This window comes from Triturus cristatus, chromosome 2_2, assembly GCF_964204655.1.
Source record: "Triturus cristatus chromosome 2_2, aTriCri1.1, whole genome shotgun sequence".
NCBI classification, from domain to species: Eukaryota; Metazoa; Chordata; class Amphibia; order Caudata; family Salamandridae; genus Triturus; species Triturus cristatus.
In genome coordinates, this window is record NC_140582.1 from 1,020,659,321 (window position 1) to 1,020,677,998 (window position 18,678).

The 18,678-nt window shown below is 45.2% G+C and overlaps 1 protein-coding gene across 1 annotated transcript in view; it reads left to right on the top strand.

The window, feature by feature from the left end:
* The window catches only part of TRMT44 (tRNA methyltransferase 44 homolog), a 309,668-nt gene that overhangs the window by 64,960 nt on the left and 226,030 nt on the right, over positions 1 to 18,678 (top strand). The window contains exon 5 of the mRNA XM_085642485.1: positions 15,088 to 15,195. Within this exon, the coding sequence (XP_085498611.1) occupies positions 15,088 to 15,195 (108 nt within the window). The remainder of the gene's footprint in view (positions 1 to 15,087; positions 15,196 to 18,678) is intronic.

Sequence of the window (18,678 nt, forward strand, 5' to 3'; positions counted from 1 at the left end):
TAAACGGGCAGGAGAGCAGATATTGGAAGTGGGAGAGGAAGGGGGGGGCAGATGGGTGTCAGAGTGTAGAGGGGGGAGGGGGGCTGAGCGGAGGGGATTAGAGGCTTGAAGGGGCAAAATAGTTGGTCAGAAGCCAGGAGGGAGCAAGGGTCAAAAGAGGGGCTGAAAACAAGCGGGTTCCTCCAGTTCTTGCAGTGTTTAAATTCAACTGAGCGAAATCTGAATAAGGCACCGAGAGTGAGGCCGGATGTGTACATTATTTAAACTACAATATATTTAAGAAAATAAATCTTACCTCGTTGTTGGTGCGCTCCTCCCTCTTGTACGCTGCAAGCCGCTAACACACAGCAACGGTTCAGCGAACACCCAAAAAACAACACGCCCACTAAAGATAAGATTTTCCCTCACGACAGAAGGAAATCAGGAGAGCCAGTCCGGGTGGGCCGGCCAAAAAAGCAAAAAGGAGGCACCTTGGAAACCTTATTCCCAATGGCGGTGCACCGTTTAACATAAACGGTGACGCGAGCCAATGGAAATAAGGGGAGGGGCTTCAAGCCCTTTTCAGAAAAGTGCTCATCAGCATTAAATCTCGCCGAGCGACTGCGCATGTGCACAGCAATGCTAGGCGAGACCTAAAAAGAGAATCAGAACCCCACCAAGGCAGCATATAAAATTTGGAAGACACTTTAAAAGTGCTTTGCTTGTATTTTAAAATCATTGTAAGTTCTTGTGGAACAGCTGTGTGCTTACCAATTCTGCATCCAGTGACACTGTGAGGGAGTGTGACCATCGGCTATAACAGGGGTACTCACAAACTTTCTTTCGGGGGCCAAAATTACAGTGTGGTTAGTGGCCAAGGGCCGCACTGGTAGGGGTGGAGTCAGTGGGGGCGGAATCAGTGGGGGGCAGAGCTAGAGTATAAAAAAAAACCTTTTTGTGAAGGTTCTCCGGGGGTGGGGCAGAATTGGGCGAGTAGAAAATATATATATATATATATATATATATATATATATATATATATATATATATATACGCAATTCATGCCTTCTGTCAATTTATTTAACATTTTGTATAGTGGCACACGTGGCCTAGGACGACTCAGCATGATGGAACAGAGAGAAATCGAAGGAAACATTCTGAATGCTTGGGGTCAGCGCCAGATGTGTGGGGTGAGCCTAGACCCGGCAGTCGTGGATTAAAAGAATGCAGAGATATCGGAGCATGCATACCGTGTATCAAAATGGCTAACCCACAAAGCAGAGCTTTGGACAATCCGTAGTACAGGATGGGGGTATTCATGGGCTAACTTAAATTAGTGAGTGGGAAGAATGCATGCTCTTAGCGTTCATTTTCTGAGCAGTCCTAGTTCATTTGGTTGATTTTTCCCAAGAAGAATACTTCATTGGAATCCCAAAAAACTGAACGCGGGTGCACTGCTTTTACTATTTTCGGTCACTCTGGGTCTGTCATGGCCTCTTATTCACAATGTCTTTGATGCTTAGGTCTACTTCTAAAGAGCACTCTTGAATCAGCCGCGCTGTTCGTGATATAACACTTCACCCCCAAAGATCAATTCAAGTTCACACGTTTATAGATTCGAAGTTTCAGTAAAAAATTGAATTTCAGAGACGGTTGTCAAAAATACGACAGGTCATAGTCAGCTAACAGTTTATACCTGGACTTTTAAAAAAGAGGCTTTTAACCAGAAATGTGTTAACGAGACTACGTTACACAAGTCGAATCGTGTTATATAAACGTAAACAACAACTTTTTTTGACAAGTGTTACATGCAAGAGTTATTTTCCTTTTAAAATCCACAGACTTCCAACAGGAGCGCAGGGGAAAGGACCATCTGCTCTGAAGTAGAGGCAATATAGGCTCCTTCAACACAGTGACCTGCGAGGTGCGGATATCACACTGTAGCAGACAGTGTGATTTGGGAACCCTATCAGAGGGCGGGATTCCAACACGTCAGAGGCAGGCAGGCCAATCAGAGGCAAGCAGTAAGCAGAGACGATGGCCGCAGGAGGAAACGTTGTGAATACGTATTAAAGCGTATTCACAAAGTTTGCTCCTGCGGCCATCTTCCCTGTTTACTCCAAGGAAGTGTACTGTAATCGAGTTTACTGTAATCTCGATCAAGGTCCGTGGGCCACCTATGAAGGCCAGGCGGGCCGCCAGCGGCCCGCGGGCCATACTATGAGTAACCCTGGGCTATAAGAACACAAGGCATGATATGGCCCAACGCCAAACAGTTTTCGAGGCACTTAATGAAACTCATGGGTTAGTAATAAATGTTATTTGCTCAATTAACAAGAGGAATGAACTAAGCTCCTATTTGCAGACCCACAGAGGCTCTGTGTTTTTTAAACATTTTGTTTCAGTCCTGATGGAGATTCGACCTGCATTTAAAAAGGGATTCGATCATGGGGCATGAGTACCAAGTCCCAGAAAGTAGCATTTCCAAGGGCCGGAATAAAACACTAACAACCTTCTATTAAAAAGTCTCACTGGAAACTAAGAATGAACAATCTGAGTGAGGTCCTTTAATGAGGGTTATTTGATATTTAAAACTAGCAGAATTTGCTGTAAATCCTCATTTTTTGTAACCATTGTGCTTTAAGATTTTTTTTTCAAAGCTCCATTGTCAACCCTGTGCAACTAATGGTTGCTTAATTCAAGGTGAGACGTCCTTCTCTCTAATGGGCTTTGACTACACATTTGTTAGGATCAAAACCGATTCACTACTGCTTTGTACAATGTAACTCTTGGCACATATACACACAGGCCATAGAGGACAAAGGTAAACACATTCTACTGGCTAATGCATTTATCCTACTACTAAATAACGTAGAGCTTATGCTAGTAGGCAGTTGACAGGTTATACCAGTCTTAGATACTTAAACCTCGGTACTCCTAATATCATAGAAGATCATGAAATAGGAACCATATCAGTAAGCGTCCTATGGTACCAAAAAAAACCTCAATAACTTCAAATAAAAACTTTACATATATTTAAGAAATGCTCAATCAACAATTATCTATAAGTAATGGTCTCTCTCAGAACCTGTTGTGGTGAGCAAAGACTTTATTCAACAGCATCCCAAGACGTGTTTCGGCTTACATCGGCCTTGATCACATGACTGATGCAGTCAAAACTTCCCCATAAATACCAAAACAGTGACATAGAAAAGGGTGACAAGGAAGCAAACAAAATACTGTTTGGTGGGTGCCATCTTGCAGTGGTGAGAATCATAATGAGTCCAATGTGTTAAAAGACAACAGAATTGCACCTACCACTATTGGTGAAACAATTGACATGTCATTGAAAAGAAATATAGTACATATAATAATATTTGAAAGCTTTCCTTATAATTCCATAATAGGATATCACACATTCTTTTATCTTACAACTCAAGTCCTGACATGGATCTGGAGTAATTGTACTAAAGGTTTTAAACAGAACTGCTATATTGTATATTTACTGGCATGCAATAAACAGGCCTACATCGTCTGCTTAGCCAATAGTTGTATAAGTTAACTGATTAGGTCAATGCATAATAATGTACCCATGGTCCAGAAAATCATGTCCAGTCTCTGTTATGTTATGTTAATTTGCATAGTGTGACTTATTACCCGGTAGTGTATCCAATTGCTGGAGCAGTAGTATAGGCGTGGAAATTAGGGTGTAAAGAGTCATCCTACGAGATTTAGTTAAAAAGACAGGTCTTCAGCTTCTTGCGGAATTCAAGAAGCGAAGAGGAGGTAATTCCAGGATTTCATGGTAGGATGTCATGTAGGAGAATGCTAGACCTTCCGTTTTGCTTTTGCCGCTAACGGGGGGTGTGCGAGTGAGAGTGATACTGAGCACAGGTGTCTGGTGGGTTGGTGGAAGTGAAAGCAATTGGTAAGGTATGTTAGTCCACTGTTGTGCAGTGCCCTGTATGTATGTGTGTGTGTGAGAAGTCAGTGCTGTTTATGCATGGAGTGCAAGTGGAGCGCTCTGAGATGTGGAATTAAGGGGGTGCATTGTGGGAGATCTAGGATAAGTCTTGCTACAGCGGTCTAGATGGTCCTGAGTCAGTGGATGAGATGGTTCGATGTTCTAGTGTAGAGTATGTTGCCGTAGTTTAATCTGCTTGTGATGGTACGTCTGGTATTCTGGGTTATCGATTTAAAGATCTTGCAGGGTATATAGAAGCAGGATGAGCTGACTGCGTTGACCTGTGCTGTCATGCTGAGCGTGTCGTAAAAGATGATTCCCAGGTTCCTTGCGTGGTTCGTTAGTATGGATCCGAGCTGTGGTGGCCAAGGGGGGAGTTCTTGTTCCCGAAGATAAACACCTCTGTCTTGTCAAATTTGAGTTTCAGGCAATTAGCTTTCATACAGTCAGTACGTTGATCATGCAGTCGGAGAAGCTGGATCTGATGGTGGTGGGCTCCTCGGACAAAGATAGGATGAGTTGAGTGTCATTGGTGTAGGAGATGATGGAGATCCTTATGATGTTGGCGAGCGAAGTCGTGTAAATGTTGAACAGGGTTGGCCTGGAGGACTCCGCAGATCAGGCTCCTTGGTTCCAACATGTAGGGTGGAAGTCTGACTCGCATTATTCTTCCAGTAAAGAAGGAGCATATCCAGTTGAGGGCCACTGCTTAGATGCCTTTGTCATGCAGTCTTCTGATGTGGGTGTAGTGTGATACTGTGTCGAAAGCAATGGAAAGGTCGAGTAGAATGAGGTCATTGCTTTCTCCATGTTTCAGTATTGTGCAGATTTCATCTGTGGCCGCGATGAAGGGTGTTTCATGCTGTGGTTGCACCAAAAGCCTGAGTGGGTGCAGTCAAGTAAGTAGTCGAGTTCGAGGTGGATGGTGAGTAGGTGGAGAAATGGATCAGAAGTTGCTCGGCTCGTTGGGGTCGACCAATGGCTTTTTGAGGTGGGCATGTTCTGCTGCATGTTTCCAGACTTCAGGGAAGGTGCCTGATTTGATGGAGGAGTTGATGCTGTTGGTGAGGATTTTGCTGATCTGTGGTCCTCTCATGTTGTTGTTGTAATGAAGCGGGGGTCCGTTGGGGCACCTAAGTAGGCTGTTTTCATTATTGCTGTGGTGTCTTCCCCGGTAAGTTTTTTTCAGCTGATTAGGTGTGTGTTTTGGTTGGCAGTGGGCAGGTTGGTAATACAATCGATAGGGTTGGGTTATTGTTCGAGGTTGCTGTAGACATTTTGATTTAGCTATGAAAGAAGTTGCATAGGTTGTTCAAGAGTTCCTGTGATGGTGTAATGGTGTTGGCTGTGGCCACCAGGGTGCGGAACTCCATAATGACTGAGATCTATTTGCATCTATTAGAGCTTGCCTCTATATGTTTGGTTAGGACCTTTCTCTTTGTGTCTCTCAGGAGATGGCGGTAGTGCCTGAATGCATCCTTGTGGGCGGTTCTGGTGTCTGCTTGGTGGTTGAATCTCCATTTTCTTTCTAGCTGTTTGCAGTGGTGTTTGGATTCCCGAAGGTTGTCCGTATACCAGTTGGCCTGTTTGTTGGTTCTGCTTCATCTGTCAAGTTTGATGGATGAGAGTGAATCTACACAATTCTTAATCCATTGGTTAAATTTCGGGATGTCCTTATCTAGGTTGTCGGTGGTGTTGGGTTGTACTATTTCAGCAGAATTTTGCTAGTTTGCTTCTGGTTTTTAGTTCAGGTTCCCGGCTGGGCAGGTTGATGCTTGTGGGTGCTTTGGCTCGTGGTGTGGAGATTTGGCTGTGTATGATGGATTGATCTGTTCATGTGAGGCAAAGTTGTATTTAATTTTGTTGCCAGTGGCGAAAATAGGATCCAGAGTGTGTCCTTTGATGTGTTGTATCTGTGATGTGCTGGGAGAGTCCAATGTTGTTAAGGCTCTCAAGGAGGTTTGTGGAGCAAGGATTCGTGGGGTTCTCAAGGTGGAAATTGAGCTTACCTAGTAGTATAAAGACCTTGGAGTTGATGGTGAAGGAAGCGAGGAAGTCTGTGATTAGGTTGCTGATGTTAGTTTGTGGTCCAGGTGGTCTGTATGCTAGGGTTCCTTTCATACAAAACTGTCATTTGTTTGTAGGCTGAAGTGCAAGTGTTCATTGAAGTGGGTGTCTGTATCCGTAGTTGTGGCTCATTTGATGGTGTCTCTTTAGATAATTGTGAGTCCTCTTCCTAGTTTGTAAAGGCGTTCTTGGCATGCAATTTTGTATCCTGCTGGGATGGCCACTATAATGTCGGGAGTCAACGTTGGGTTCAGCCAGGTTTCCATTAGGAAGAGGAGGTCTAACGCTTTGTTGCTGAAGAGATCCCAGATTTTGGTGGCATGCTGGCTGAGCGAGCAGGTTTTGAGGAGCATGCATGCGAGAATTTGCTCATATTTTGGGGTGGTGTGTTGTGTGGTTATAGTTCGAGTGGGCGGTATCGGTGTGTTCTTGCAAGTGAAGTGGCAGTGGACGCAGGAGAAAGATTCTACAGTGAAGTGTGGTGTGATGCAGTGTTGCAGCAGCTGGTGATTTAGCATCCCAGGCCGAGCGAACAGAGGGTAGCTGCTGTGTAGCGTGGAGGCTGATCGGATTAGTAGTTGTGGTGCTGGGCACAGTTCAGGCTTGGAGGGGCGCAGTCAGACTTGCCTTTTGATGTGCTTTCGGCACGTCTGCTGTGCAGATGCTGAAAGGGGCTGAAGGGCAGAGAGAAAAGAGAGAAGTCAGAAATGAGAGTAAGGCACACAAGGGGAAAATTGCCTAAAGAGAGGCACAAGAGTGGAGGGAGGACGGAGAGAAAAAGAGCAGAAGGATGAAAAAGCACTTTAGAGGTGAGAAAATGGACACTAAAACGAGAAAAAGAGAAAGGAAAGCACCAATTCAGTGGGGGTCGCATAGCAGCCGCCATTAAGTATGTCCTGGGATGGGGAGAAGCATGGGGGGCAGTGGGCAGGGCTACAACGGGCAGGAAGAAGAAAGAAGATGCCTGAATCAGGTAAGGAGCAGGGGGAAGGCACCAGGAGGTGAAAGCGCAAGAGGTGGTGAGAGGAGCGTTACAAAAGGAGGCTGAAAGCTAAAAAGGAAAGAAATGTAGACGAGGAGGAAAAGGCCTAATGAGAGGCACAAGAGTGTTGGGAGAGGGGAGGAGAAAAAAGAGCAGCAGACTTAAAAAGCACTCGAGAGGCGAGAAGAGAGACACTAATTCGAGAAAAAGCACAAAATGAGGCGAGAAAAAGGGAGCAAGGCACCAAGAAGTGAAAAAAGAGAGCATGAAAAAGCGTGAGAAAGAGGGCAGAAAATGTCAAAAGAGTTGCGAAAAAGAGAGAGAGGCCCTAACGAGAGGTACCGAAAGTGGATGGAAGTAGAGAATAGGCACAAGAGAGAGCGAGTGAAAGAGAGATCGAGGTGGCTGCAGGAGGAGCAAGACCGGGCGCTTGAGGCGCAGGTTCTGATGTCATCTCTCTGCCTCCTGAACATGGCTGAGGATTGAACATCAACCAGGAGTAGGACGGGTGCTCACAAAAAAGGCTGAAGGGTAGGTGGCAGATGAAGTTATGAGAGGACAGAGAAGGCCTGGAATGGCGGCGGCGGGTATGCAGAAAGAAACAGTGGTTTCTTGATGCTTTCTCCTGTAACCTCCTCTCATTGGATCGCCACCCGAAGTGTCATCCAGGTGGAGCTAATATATGGTAGGTAAATGAAACTCTTTCGCTCTTTTTTCCTTCTTCCTCTCCCTCCTCCCCCTATCCCACTTCTCCCACCCCATACTCACCCACCTTGCCCACCTCACTGTCACACCTCTCCCTCGCGCCTCCTACTCCTCCTCTTCCTCTCTCACTCTCCATCTCCACACTCTCTCCTACCTCTCCCTACTCCCCACCCCCACTAAATTGGGGCACGTTGGAAGGTGCTCACTCTTGTAGGTCTCTCTGCGGGTCTACCAGATTTGGTAGTGGGTGAACTGCAGCTCATCCTATCAGTACTTTGCCTCTTCCAACTCTGGTGATCCATCTCCAGGAACCCCCACATTAATGGGGTACCAATACATTAGTTTCTTCCCGAGCTTCTTGTAACAGGGCAAGTATGCAGAAGAGATTGTGTGAGATCACTCATTATTAAGTGAGGGACAAGATATCAACTCCAAAGAAGTTTGTAATCCAGTGCCTTGTTAGGTAAATACTCTTCAGTGAGAAAACCTGGGCTTACTCCTGATAGCTATGACTCTAAACACCATGCTTTTCCTCACAGATGTTAGTAAAGCAATTAAACGACATGGAAAGATAATTAAAGTTTAAAAAAGTAAATTTTTAAACCAATTTGGCGAAAAGCAGGAACATTTATTCGATATAATGAGGAATAAATATCACAAATCGGAATTTGGGATGAGGAGATGTGAATTTTGATGGGGAAAAAAGCTTGTAGTTAATAATGGGGCTGTTAAAGTTATTCTATGTGCATTACCAAAAGCAACCACTGAAGAGACTGTTGTGCTTAAAATGAAAAACTGATACCAGCAAACTACAAATCATCATAGAGGCAGAGAACAGAGGCAGGGTCAGTTAGTCTCTGAATGCTCACCTTCAGCCGTGAATACAAATGTTTTGCAGCTTATCTTAAGGAACTCGAGCATGGATTCCAGGGAGAACAGGCTTCTCCCCATGCTCATCGGTGACAACCAAAAGTCCAGTCCTTACTTTCCAGTTTTCTGAGTATCTTTCTCCTGGTCAGTTTTTAAGTTCCTAAACTGCAGGGCACAGTTAGCAGTGGGATACAGACTCAACCACTCTCTTGAGTCAGGGGCTACAGCACAGGATCATTTTAACACTGGTGGATTTTGTATACATATTCCAGTCTTCTCACCTTTGGCCCTGGGACCACAAGAGATTAGCAGTCCTTATGCTTGAAAGGCACCTCCGAGCAGCATCCAAGGCGGAGGTCCATGCCACAGGCAGACACAGACACCAGATTCTTCCTCATATACGCTGATTGCACTTTTGAATCCTGTTCCTGTAGAGACACACCAGTTCTATATTTGGCATTGCTCCTTTATACACATATGAACCCAGGTCCTGTGGGCTCAGGCACTACCTATGGATGACTTAGCTAATGTGAAAGGTTGGTTTTTCAACTTGTTAAATAAACAACTTTTACCTTGACAGATGCTGGCTGCAGCATCTGCTTTCAGCACTGTAAGATTGCAGGGACATCTGATTAGAGTCATTCATGTAGGTGATGTGCAAGTACACGGCAGCCCACATTTGACATCTGATCTGTATCCCACAGGTGCACTTTAGGCACCATATCACTGTGGCTCTACAGAAGGGTTAGTCAAGCCAGATGGAGGTAGCCATGTGGTACCACTTTTAAACCACAGAGCACATGCACCGGGAGATGTTTTGCCGTCATCCAGAGTCAAATACGCCAGTAAATCCAATAAGGCATAGCAGTATACATGTATTACTGCCTGGTCTATTAGGCTCAGATGAAGAAAACAAAATTGCATGTTAGAAATATTAAAAGCAAGATTAATTCGTTTTTTAAATTTCTGAAAATAATCAATAAATATAAAATGATCTCAATGATGAGTGCGTTGAAGCAAAGTTTGTTTCATCGCTGATGGCCCAACACCAACGAATAATAATTGTTCATTGCTTTTTATCAAAGGCAATGCCTAGCGTAATGACCTGTTATTTGTAATGGTAACTCCTTGTCCATGTTTCTCATTCACTTTGCAAAATTAATTGACATTCTGATTCATTGATTACAGACATGAACTATAGATGATGGGACGGAGCTACGTGCTTTGTAGTGTGTAAAAAAGCTTGGGCATTTTGTGTGTTGTAAACTGTAGATGTTACCTTCCAGTCTTTGATTACATGATTGTTATTAACTAAAATCTATTGCTACACATGCCTGTCTAGCGCAGTGTGCCTCAAGCAGGTAAATGATTCACCCTTGGGTGAATGAAATGAAGAAGAATCATTACAACATGTGGTGAATGTGGCAGTGGATGACAAACTGATAATTAACTTTAAAAAACTAGCGTATTTTGATGCTTTTAACGTCCGAGTTCTCACCTTGCGGAGACCCACAAACACCACATTCGATCCTGAAACTCTTGCAATAGCTCTTTTGTGCCGACAGGTGGTGCCATTGGCACAGGTTGTGACTCTGGCCTGCCTCCGGGCATGATGACATTGAGCCACGTAAAGGTGCCACCCCTCTTCTCTGCCGTCAGGTCTTCTTTTTACACGCACAAATATGTGGATCTAGAGCTCTTCTCCAATTGGTTTAGTCTTTTCACAGAATTCTTAATTTCCTGACTTTAGCAGTGTGCAGAGCTGTAGCTCCTGAAGATGCTCGGCATGTCAAAAGCAGATGTCGATGACCAACCTACATCACGCATGCTAATGATGCATTGGGACCAAGCATACCTCCTAGTAATGCGACAAATGTTCTTTGATGCACCAACCGGTCATCGTGCAGAGAGAGGCCAAGCTGTCTGTTGCACAACACAAGAAGCAATGTTGGTCTCGGTTGCCCTCAGGTAGGTCCAAGTTGAAGCTGACAGACCAGTCCAAAGACAAGTCGAGGAAGAAGCACCAGAAGCACATTCAAAGCTCCTTGATGTGCAGTTGCTCCAACTACAATGGGAGATCCTGCTGTTGGCGGTCACTGCACACTCCTGGGTTTCTGATGTGGAGCCTATGCCAAATTTGGAACTGATTTTCCCCAAGACCCTGGGATCTCAAATTGATTCTGCAGTAGGATGCAACCTTTAAGGAGGCCTTGCTGCAGATTTACATTTTTATTCTGTCTCAATCCTGTGCCCCTTTTGGCACCAGGAACCTGTTGAGCCTCCAATTGACCACCTGCGGCTGGCCCTTCCCCTGAGCCAAGTTTCCCCGAAGTCAGCCAATGGGGCGGGACCATGCCTCTACATAGATACCACAAGCCATGCTTTTTGGTCTTCCTTCAGTGACAGCTGGAACAACAGTAGTTCTACCTTCAGATCTACCATTGGCGCCAGTTTCAGAGTGGAACCTATCTTCAGCTAGCGCCCACCCAATGTTGAGTTAAACAATTACTAAGGCAAATGCTGCAGTTGATGGTTCCGCTACAGTCACTCAATCTGAAATAATACTTCTGCAGGTTGGAGTCCTTTGTAGGTTAAATTTGGACTCTAACATGTCTCACATGATAAGGATGGTTATGATGAGGCAGGTCATTTGCTTCCTTCTCACTTTATGGGTACCTCTCCATAGTCTGTCCTGGACTCCTGCACAGGAAAGCCCCTGCTTTGTGGTAATGGTTTTCAGGGCAGTGGAAATCTTGAAAGTATCACTGCCCTCAGAGGAGACTAAAGGTTTGACTTAGAGTTTGGCAGGCAGGTTATTCTGTCACAAACATGTGCGATTTATCATCTGTTTTATTGTAAGTGCATTATATCCAGTGGTACTTGAAACAAGGCAGGCCTGATATTCAGGTTAGTGATGGTTAACCCATACACTAAACTCCAACTCAGCCTGAAGGCTAACTTGATCACAGAAATTTAACATCCCGGGCCATCAACCTCTTAGACTTCGTTGTCTTTCAGTGATGGCCTGCTGACCTCACCCTGTCTGGTCAGAACGTTTTTTAAGTCCGGTTATAAGTCTCCAGGTTGCGAGGCATCATGGGCCAGGAAATCCCAAAACATTCACACAACATCCAACACCTGAAAGCCTTATAGTATAGGCATCCATGTTTACGGTAAATTAAATTATTTTTTCGATGTGTCAACAGGCATAGAGTCAAAAAGAATTGACACTATGGACAAAGAAGTATTTTCTTTTGCTAGTTTGACATTACTCTCCCTGAATGCAGGTTGTCTCTTGGGCCATTACACACTCACTCTTTGGGACATGGCACTCAAGAAGTTGTCTGCTTTACCAGCGGACATGTGCAGCTAGAGCCTTTGTTAGACAGTACATGATGATCAAGTTGCTGTAAAGTATGTTCTACGTTCTGGACTGGGCAACATGGATTTTGTTACCCATGTTATAGGCACCACCATCCATATTAGTCAGTATGCCTGGATGGATACCGCTCGATTCCCAGAGAATATCTAGGTTTCCCTAATGGACATGCCATTTGGTGGGTCTAGAGCTTTTGGCATGGAGGGTGATGTTGCCTTAGAGAAATGTAAATGCAGCAGACATACATCCATCTCACTGGGGTTACTTTCCCCTCCACCTCAGTTCCATCAGCAATATTGGAAGTTTAGAGGATACTTCTTAGGTCTTGCATATCGCCACTGTATGAAATTGGGTTCCTGGTTGATGGGGGGGGGGGGTGGGGGGAGGGGCGTACAAACTACTAAAGGATCATGCATCGTGCTGCAGTGGTTCTTATGCAAGGCGCCGCTGTACGCCAGTTCTGCTAGGACCACAGTGGGCTGGGAGAGCATCTTCAGGCCCACTTCCAAGGGTCCAGGACTGGGGCGGCACTAGCCCGTTGGAGTCAAACTGGCATTCTTGGGTTCAACATGCAGGCTGAGTCGTTCTCACTTATGCAGCAGAGTAGCAGGTCAACATAGTAGCAGTCCTTCTTGCAGCAGAGTAGCACAGTAGTGCATCTAAGTCTTCCAGCGTTTCAGAGGAGTACTGAAGAGTTGGGTCTGAGGGTCCACTATTTATCCTTGGTGCCAGCTTTGAAGTAGGAGACATTACTAGCGGGTTCCACTCCCAGAGTTGTCTGGAGATTCCTGCCTCCCTGCCCCGGCTCCACATTGTCTAGGGGCAGAATCGACTGGCGTGAAACTCTGCGAGACCCTTTGTGATGTGAAAGTGTGTTAGTTCAGAATTCCTTCCCCTCTATCAAGTTAGATATGGCCCATCCTGCCAACATCTATTTCCCTCCTGGGAGCAATACACAAAGAGCAACAGCCAGCTACACCTACTAATGTCCAAAAGCGAATGTTAGCCCAATGGATTGTCTTTTGCATCATTGCATCAAAATATTTTATATCTTGGCTAAAAAAGACCCTCCTTAGGGCTTTAGAACTCATTACACCAGAGCGAAGGCTGCAACTACTGTTTTATCTCCAGGTATTCCGGTTTTGGGCAACCGCCAGGCAGCCATGTGGGCTTTTGTCCATTCCATTAGCATGCATTACTGTATTGATTCTCAAATCCGTAAATATGGACATTTTACCTGCTGCTTTTTGCAGGATTCTCTTCATACCCTCCTCCTTGGAGCAGGGAGCATTGATTTGGTATTGATCCTCAAAGTGAGGTATCTATGATTAAAAGTATCAGAAGAATAAGTGACTTACCTACGGTAAAGCTCTTTCTGGTAGATTCTCTTTCCAACTACAGATTCCTCACTTCCCTAAAGCTACCCTTTCTGTGGAGTGGACTTTGGGGTATTTAAAACATATAAAGTTATCTTTCAGCGAAGATCAATCCTGTTAACTATGATCCACGTTCTTGGCTGTGCATGGCATTTCTGCCAATTAAACTTATCAGCATGCAGGAAGGTTACCCTTATGCAGCTCTGTATTACACAAAAAAGTGAAGGATCACATCCTTGAATTCATCTATCATACTAGTATCTACTCAGACCACATCCCAGTCGATCATCTTTATGCGACTCTGTGTTGTAACATCCATAAACAGAATGGAGTTGACATGGAGGTTAATGGTGCCAGCTGTCAACAGACAGGAGCAATTGCAAGTATTTCCAGATTCAGTCTAGTTCCTGTGGAGATTCACAAGGTGAGGAATCTGCGGTTAAGTTAAGAGTCCACCATAAAGAGCCTTATGTAAGCAACATATTCTTTTGGCACATGATAAGCAATAACTTGAATGGTAACTTTAGGGGCCTATTCCTCGTGTCTGCATTTGGAACCTGAATCCTCTCTGATTTCACACCCATTCAGATTTCTCAGGCTGCAGAACCAGTGTTAAGTAAGCTATTTTATGAATAGCTGGGACTCACTACAGGATCTTAAATAGATGAACAATGCTTAAGGATATAGGTGCAATCAAACTGAATCAGATTGTGACATAGGTATATTCTTCGCAAGCAGAAATATTGCCGGTCTTGAGAAACGTTTGCAGTGTCTTTTGGGGTCATGATAAAATTAGGTTACAGGCCACACTCTCAACATGATAAAGTCATCATAAAACTCATTAGCTCCCTGTAAGGAATATTGGAAGCTGGACAGCCAATCAGAATGCTCCATTTGCTGGCAATAGCTACTATTATATCCCCCAAATGGAGCATTCAGTGGCTACCTGCTCCTCAGCTGCACCTGGTGCTGGTGGGCAGAACCCCAGCCTCCACACAATTAACCACTGGTGTAAATTGTCAGCGTTGAAAAGTGCTCCTTTCTGCCGCTGAACCAAAAGCTCACTGATTCGAAGCTGCTGTCGCTGCCACTCTGATTCGACTCCTCCCATTCCTTGTCAAAGAGGAAATGTATTCCACAACAACCACAGGAAATTTGAAAAAATAAAGAAACCAACAAGTTTGTTGTTTTTACAGCTCTGCAGCACTTGGGCTTACATTCTATACTTGAGAAGGGGTGGAAGGGGCTGGCATACAGTGGCTAGTAAAACTCCATTAATTCGGAGAGCTAAGGCTGCGGCCATCTGGAAGAGCCATTTCGCCCTCAATTCCATTGAGCTAAAGTCACTACTCATGAGATAGAGGTCCTAATAAATAACCTTGCTCCCCTTACTTCCACGGCAATACCTGGTTTTAATCACTCAGCTGTGGCCAACAGGTGCGGGAAATACCTTTTAAGTATCTACAGTACTCAGTCATCGCTCCCTTTGAAGATTGTTTTCGTATATCGACAGCCCTAATGAAGGCATAAATAGAAAGCTTCTTGCCCAACAGTTAAGCCTGAGGGAGTTCCAATGCACTCTACAGAAAGGAATATTGTGGTAATTCCCATTTCCTAATCAGTCTTAGCTCTGGAAATGTATTCTGAACTGTTTTTCGAATTGAAAATATTGGTATATTCAAACATTGGCATTTACAATATTTAATTGATGGCTAATTTTCATGTTACTTTTTAACTATACATTTTCAATATTTACTATTTTTAGATCCTTTGGGAAGATGAGCGAACAGAAAAAAAGTTACCCGGAAAGCAGTCCTTTGTAGACTTGGGTTGTGGAAATGGCCTTTTGGTTCACATTTTGAGCAACGAAGGGGTAAGTTGCCTTTTAGTTTTAAAAATAAGAAATTATTTAGCATCTCAATATTAAGACTTGACAAGGACGACCATTGTAGGATTTGAATAACAGTAGGTATTCTTTCAAATCCCATTCTGAAGGTTTTAGATTTGGGGGTGGGAGGGTCGAAGAGCAGATAGGGACGACTGGACCCCTACCATAATGGCTGAGGTTGTTTGCCACTGGTATCCTTTGCCACTGGTATCCTGGTGCCAGTACTATGTAAAATCTTTTCCACTCTTGATCGTCAGCCTACCGAGAACAAGCAGTCAAGGGCTTCTCTGTAATGTAGTGTGGGCGAAAAGAGCGTAGAACTCTATCAACCAATAGATTTAATAATGTATTTTATAGCCCAGTGCTTATATTTGAAGTAAAGGAAAATACTGTAATCTCATAGTAGAGCTCAATTTTAAACAGTTCAATAGGATACAGGATTGTAATGTAAGTAACTTTTATCAGTTATGTGCTACACACACCTGTCCTGGTATTCTCTCCCCACTATGGTCAGGATCCCATGACTACAGTGCCCACAGGTCCAGATAAGTCACTAGTCCAGATGATGTCAAATCCTTTTATCGGTAAGTTGTGTAATTCTGTCTAATGTATTTTGCCCCGTTCATTTGGCAGACGTTTCAGGTTTGCACAACATATTTATCTGCACGCATTGGTGTCTCATGCTGGATGCTGGCTAAGCCCTGCGTTTACATGCTGGTTATCCTTGTATTTTTAGTGGTGCAACGGGTGCAATGCCCCTTCTTCATCCTCCTTTACCCCAGTGTCTGAGTGTCCCCCCTACAGCCACACAAATCAAGGCAATGCTTGTTCACTATTTGGGAAAAGTGTACTCATCCTCATCTAGTGCCATGCTAAACCACTGGCATCTAAAATGGAGGTCAAGCCCCTTCTCAAGAAACCCTCGGCGGACCCGAAAAACTACGGCCCATCTCTCTCCTTCCCTTCGCAGCCAAAATCACCGAGAGATTCGTCAATGCCCAGCTGAGCACCTTCATCGAAGAGACTTCCATCCTCGACACCTCCCAGTCCTGATTTCACAGCAACCACAGCACAGAGACTGTCCTCCTCGCCGCCACGTACGACATCCACATGCTACTCGACCAGGGCCATACCGCCCCCCTCATCCTGCTAGACCTCTCCACAGCCTTCGACACCGTCTCCCACCACACTATTGCAGCCAGACTCCATGACGATGGCATACGTGGCACCGACCTCGATTGGATCCGCTCCTTTCTTGCCGGCAGATCCCAAAGGATCAGACTCCCACCCTTCCTCTCCAAACCTACAGAGATCAACTGCGGAGTACCCAAAGGATCATCGCTCAGCCCCACGCTCTTCAACATTTACATGGCCCCCCTCGCCGCCATCGTCAGACAACATGGGCTCAGTATAGTATCCTACGCCAACGACACCCAGCTCATCCTCTCAACCCTGAAGATATCAGATTTAGCGTCCAGGAAGGAATGAAGGACTTGCAGCGTGGATGAGCAGCAGCTGCCTAAAACTCAACTCGGAGAAGACAGAGGTCCTCGTCCTCGGACCCGCACCATCCACTTTGGACAACAACTTCTTGTGGCCCTCCACCCTCGGAAGCCTACCCACCCCGACTGAACAGGTCCGGAACCTCTGCATCATCCTAAACTCCTTCCTCACCATGACCCGCCAGATCAACGCCGTCGCCTCCACTTGCTTCAACTCCCTCCGCTAGACATTCAAGTGGATGCCCCCTGAAGCCAGAAAAAATCGTCACCTACGCACTCATTAATAGCAGACTGGACTACCACAACGCCCTCTAGGCCGGAATCAACAAATCCCTCCTTCACAAACCCCAGACCATCCAAAACACCGCGGCTCGACTCATCCTGGGAACCCCACGACACGAGCACATGACCCAACATCTGCGAGACTTCCACTGGCTCCCCGCCAAGAAGAGAGTAACCTTCAAGCTGCTCACCCACGCCTACAAATCCCTCCACAACATCGGACCCAAATACCTCAACGAAAGAGTATATTTCCACGTACCCAAAGGAAACCTCCACTCCACCGACCCCACCCTAGCAAAAACACTGCGCATCCGCAGAACCAGAGCAGGGGGAAGAACCTTTTCCCACATCGCGGCACAGGCCTGCAACGAGCTCCCAGTCAACATCAGACGCTCCCCTACCCTGCACACCTTCAGGAAGGACCTCAAGACCTGGCTCTTGAGCTGATTCGGAGCTGCCCTCTCCCCCCACCCCCCTCAGCGCCTTGAGACCCTCACGGGTGAGTAGCACGCTTGACCAACCCCTGTTTGATTGATTGATTGATTGATCCCAGTGGGCTGAGTACCTAAACTCACACAGAAAATGGATTCCTACTACAATACATGTGCTTCACAATCACTGCTTACACATGCACTCTATCTGCACATGCGATGTCGGCACAAGGTTCTGGATTTCACATAACACCGGTACTTTAGTATGTTATGTTATTTGGATTTAAAATGCACCAAACCACCCCCGCCCCCCCATGGAGTATCCTGGTGTAAGAAACTGGCCACCCAGGTGTCAAAACTATAAAAGTAGAACACTTTACCCAGGGGAGTCGTTAAGTTGCACTCTCACTGGCTTACAAAAAAAGTCTGGACATACCAACGATTCACAAAGCAAGGGCAGGGGCAGTAGTCCTTTGCCAACTGAGAGAATGTTTGTACCTCCCTCCAGGTCACAAAACATGTTCTGAGCCTCACATTCTGAGAGGCAGGCCTGGTCCTCTGTGCACATGTTAATTTAGTGTGACACCAGTGCTACAATACTAGTTTCACATGCAGTCACGCACTCAAGAAAGGGGTAAATGCATGTTTACCCCTTACCATACCAAAAGATTCACCTGGCCCCATTTCAGACTAACTACAACCTTACACCACCTTTGAAGAAGTCCATTAGTTGGATCATGTCATTTGCATTTCCATGATTCACTCCAGCTTTGTATTCTCCTGTGAAATCAATGACCTGTACCGAGATAGACCATCTCAGCAACTTGGAATTTTAAACCACTTTAGTGTTTAGTGATCTCTGTGGACCATAAACGTGGTACTAAACAAATAAGGCTGAAACCTCCTCAGAGCCCACACTATCGCAAAGTATTCCTTTCCATAACCAGCCAGTTGTGTTCCTTAGGAAGCAGTCTAACACTAATCAAGCCACTGAATGTTCTCTATCCTTGTCATCAGTTTGATTCACTATCATTCATACTCCTTTATTTGAGACGTCAGTGTGTAAAATAAAGGGCTGAGCATAGAGAGATGCCTTCAACACATGTGCATTACATGGAGTTTTCTTCCGGTCCTCAAAGGCCTAGTGACACTCCATAGTCCAAATCACTTTCCTAAGCTGCTTCTTGGATGTCAGTGCTGCCAAGGGCGTAACTGTAGTCCCATAGTTGGCAACAAAAGTTCTAGTAACTGGC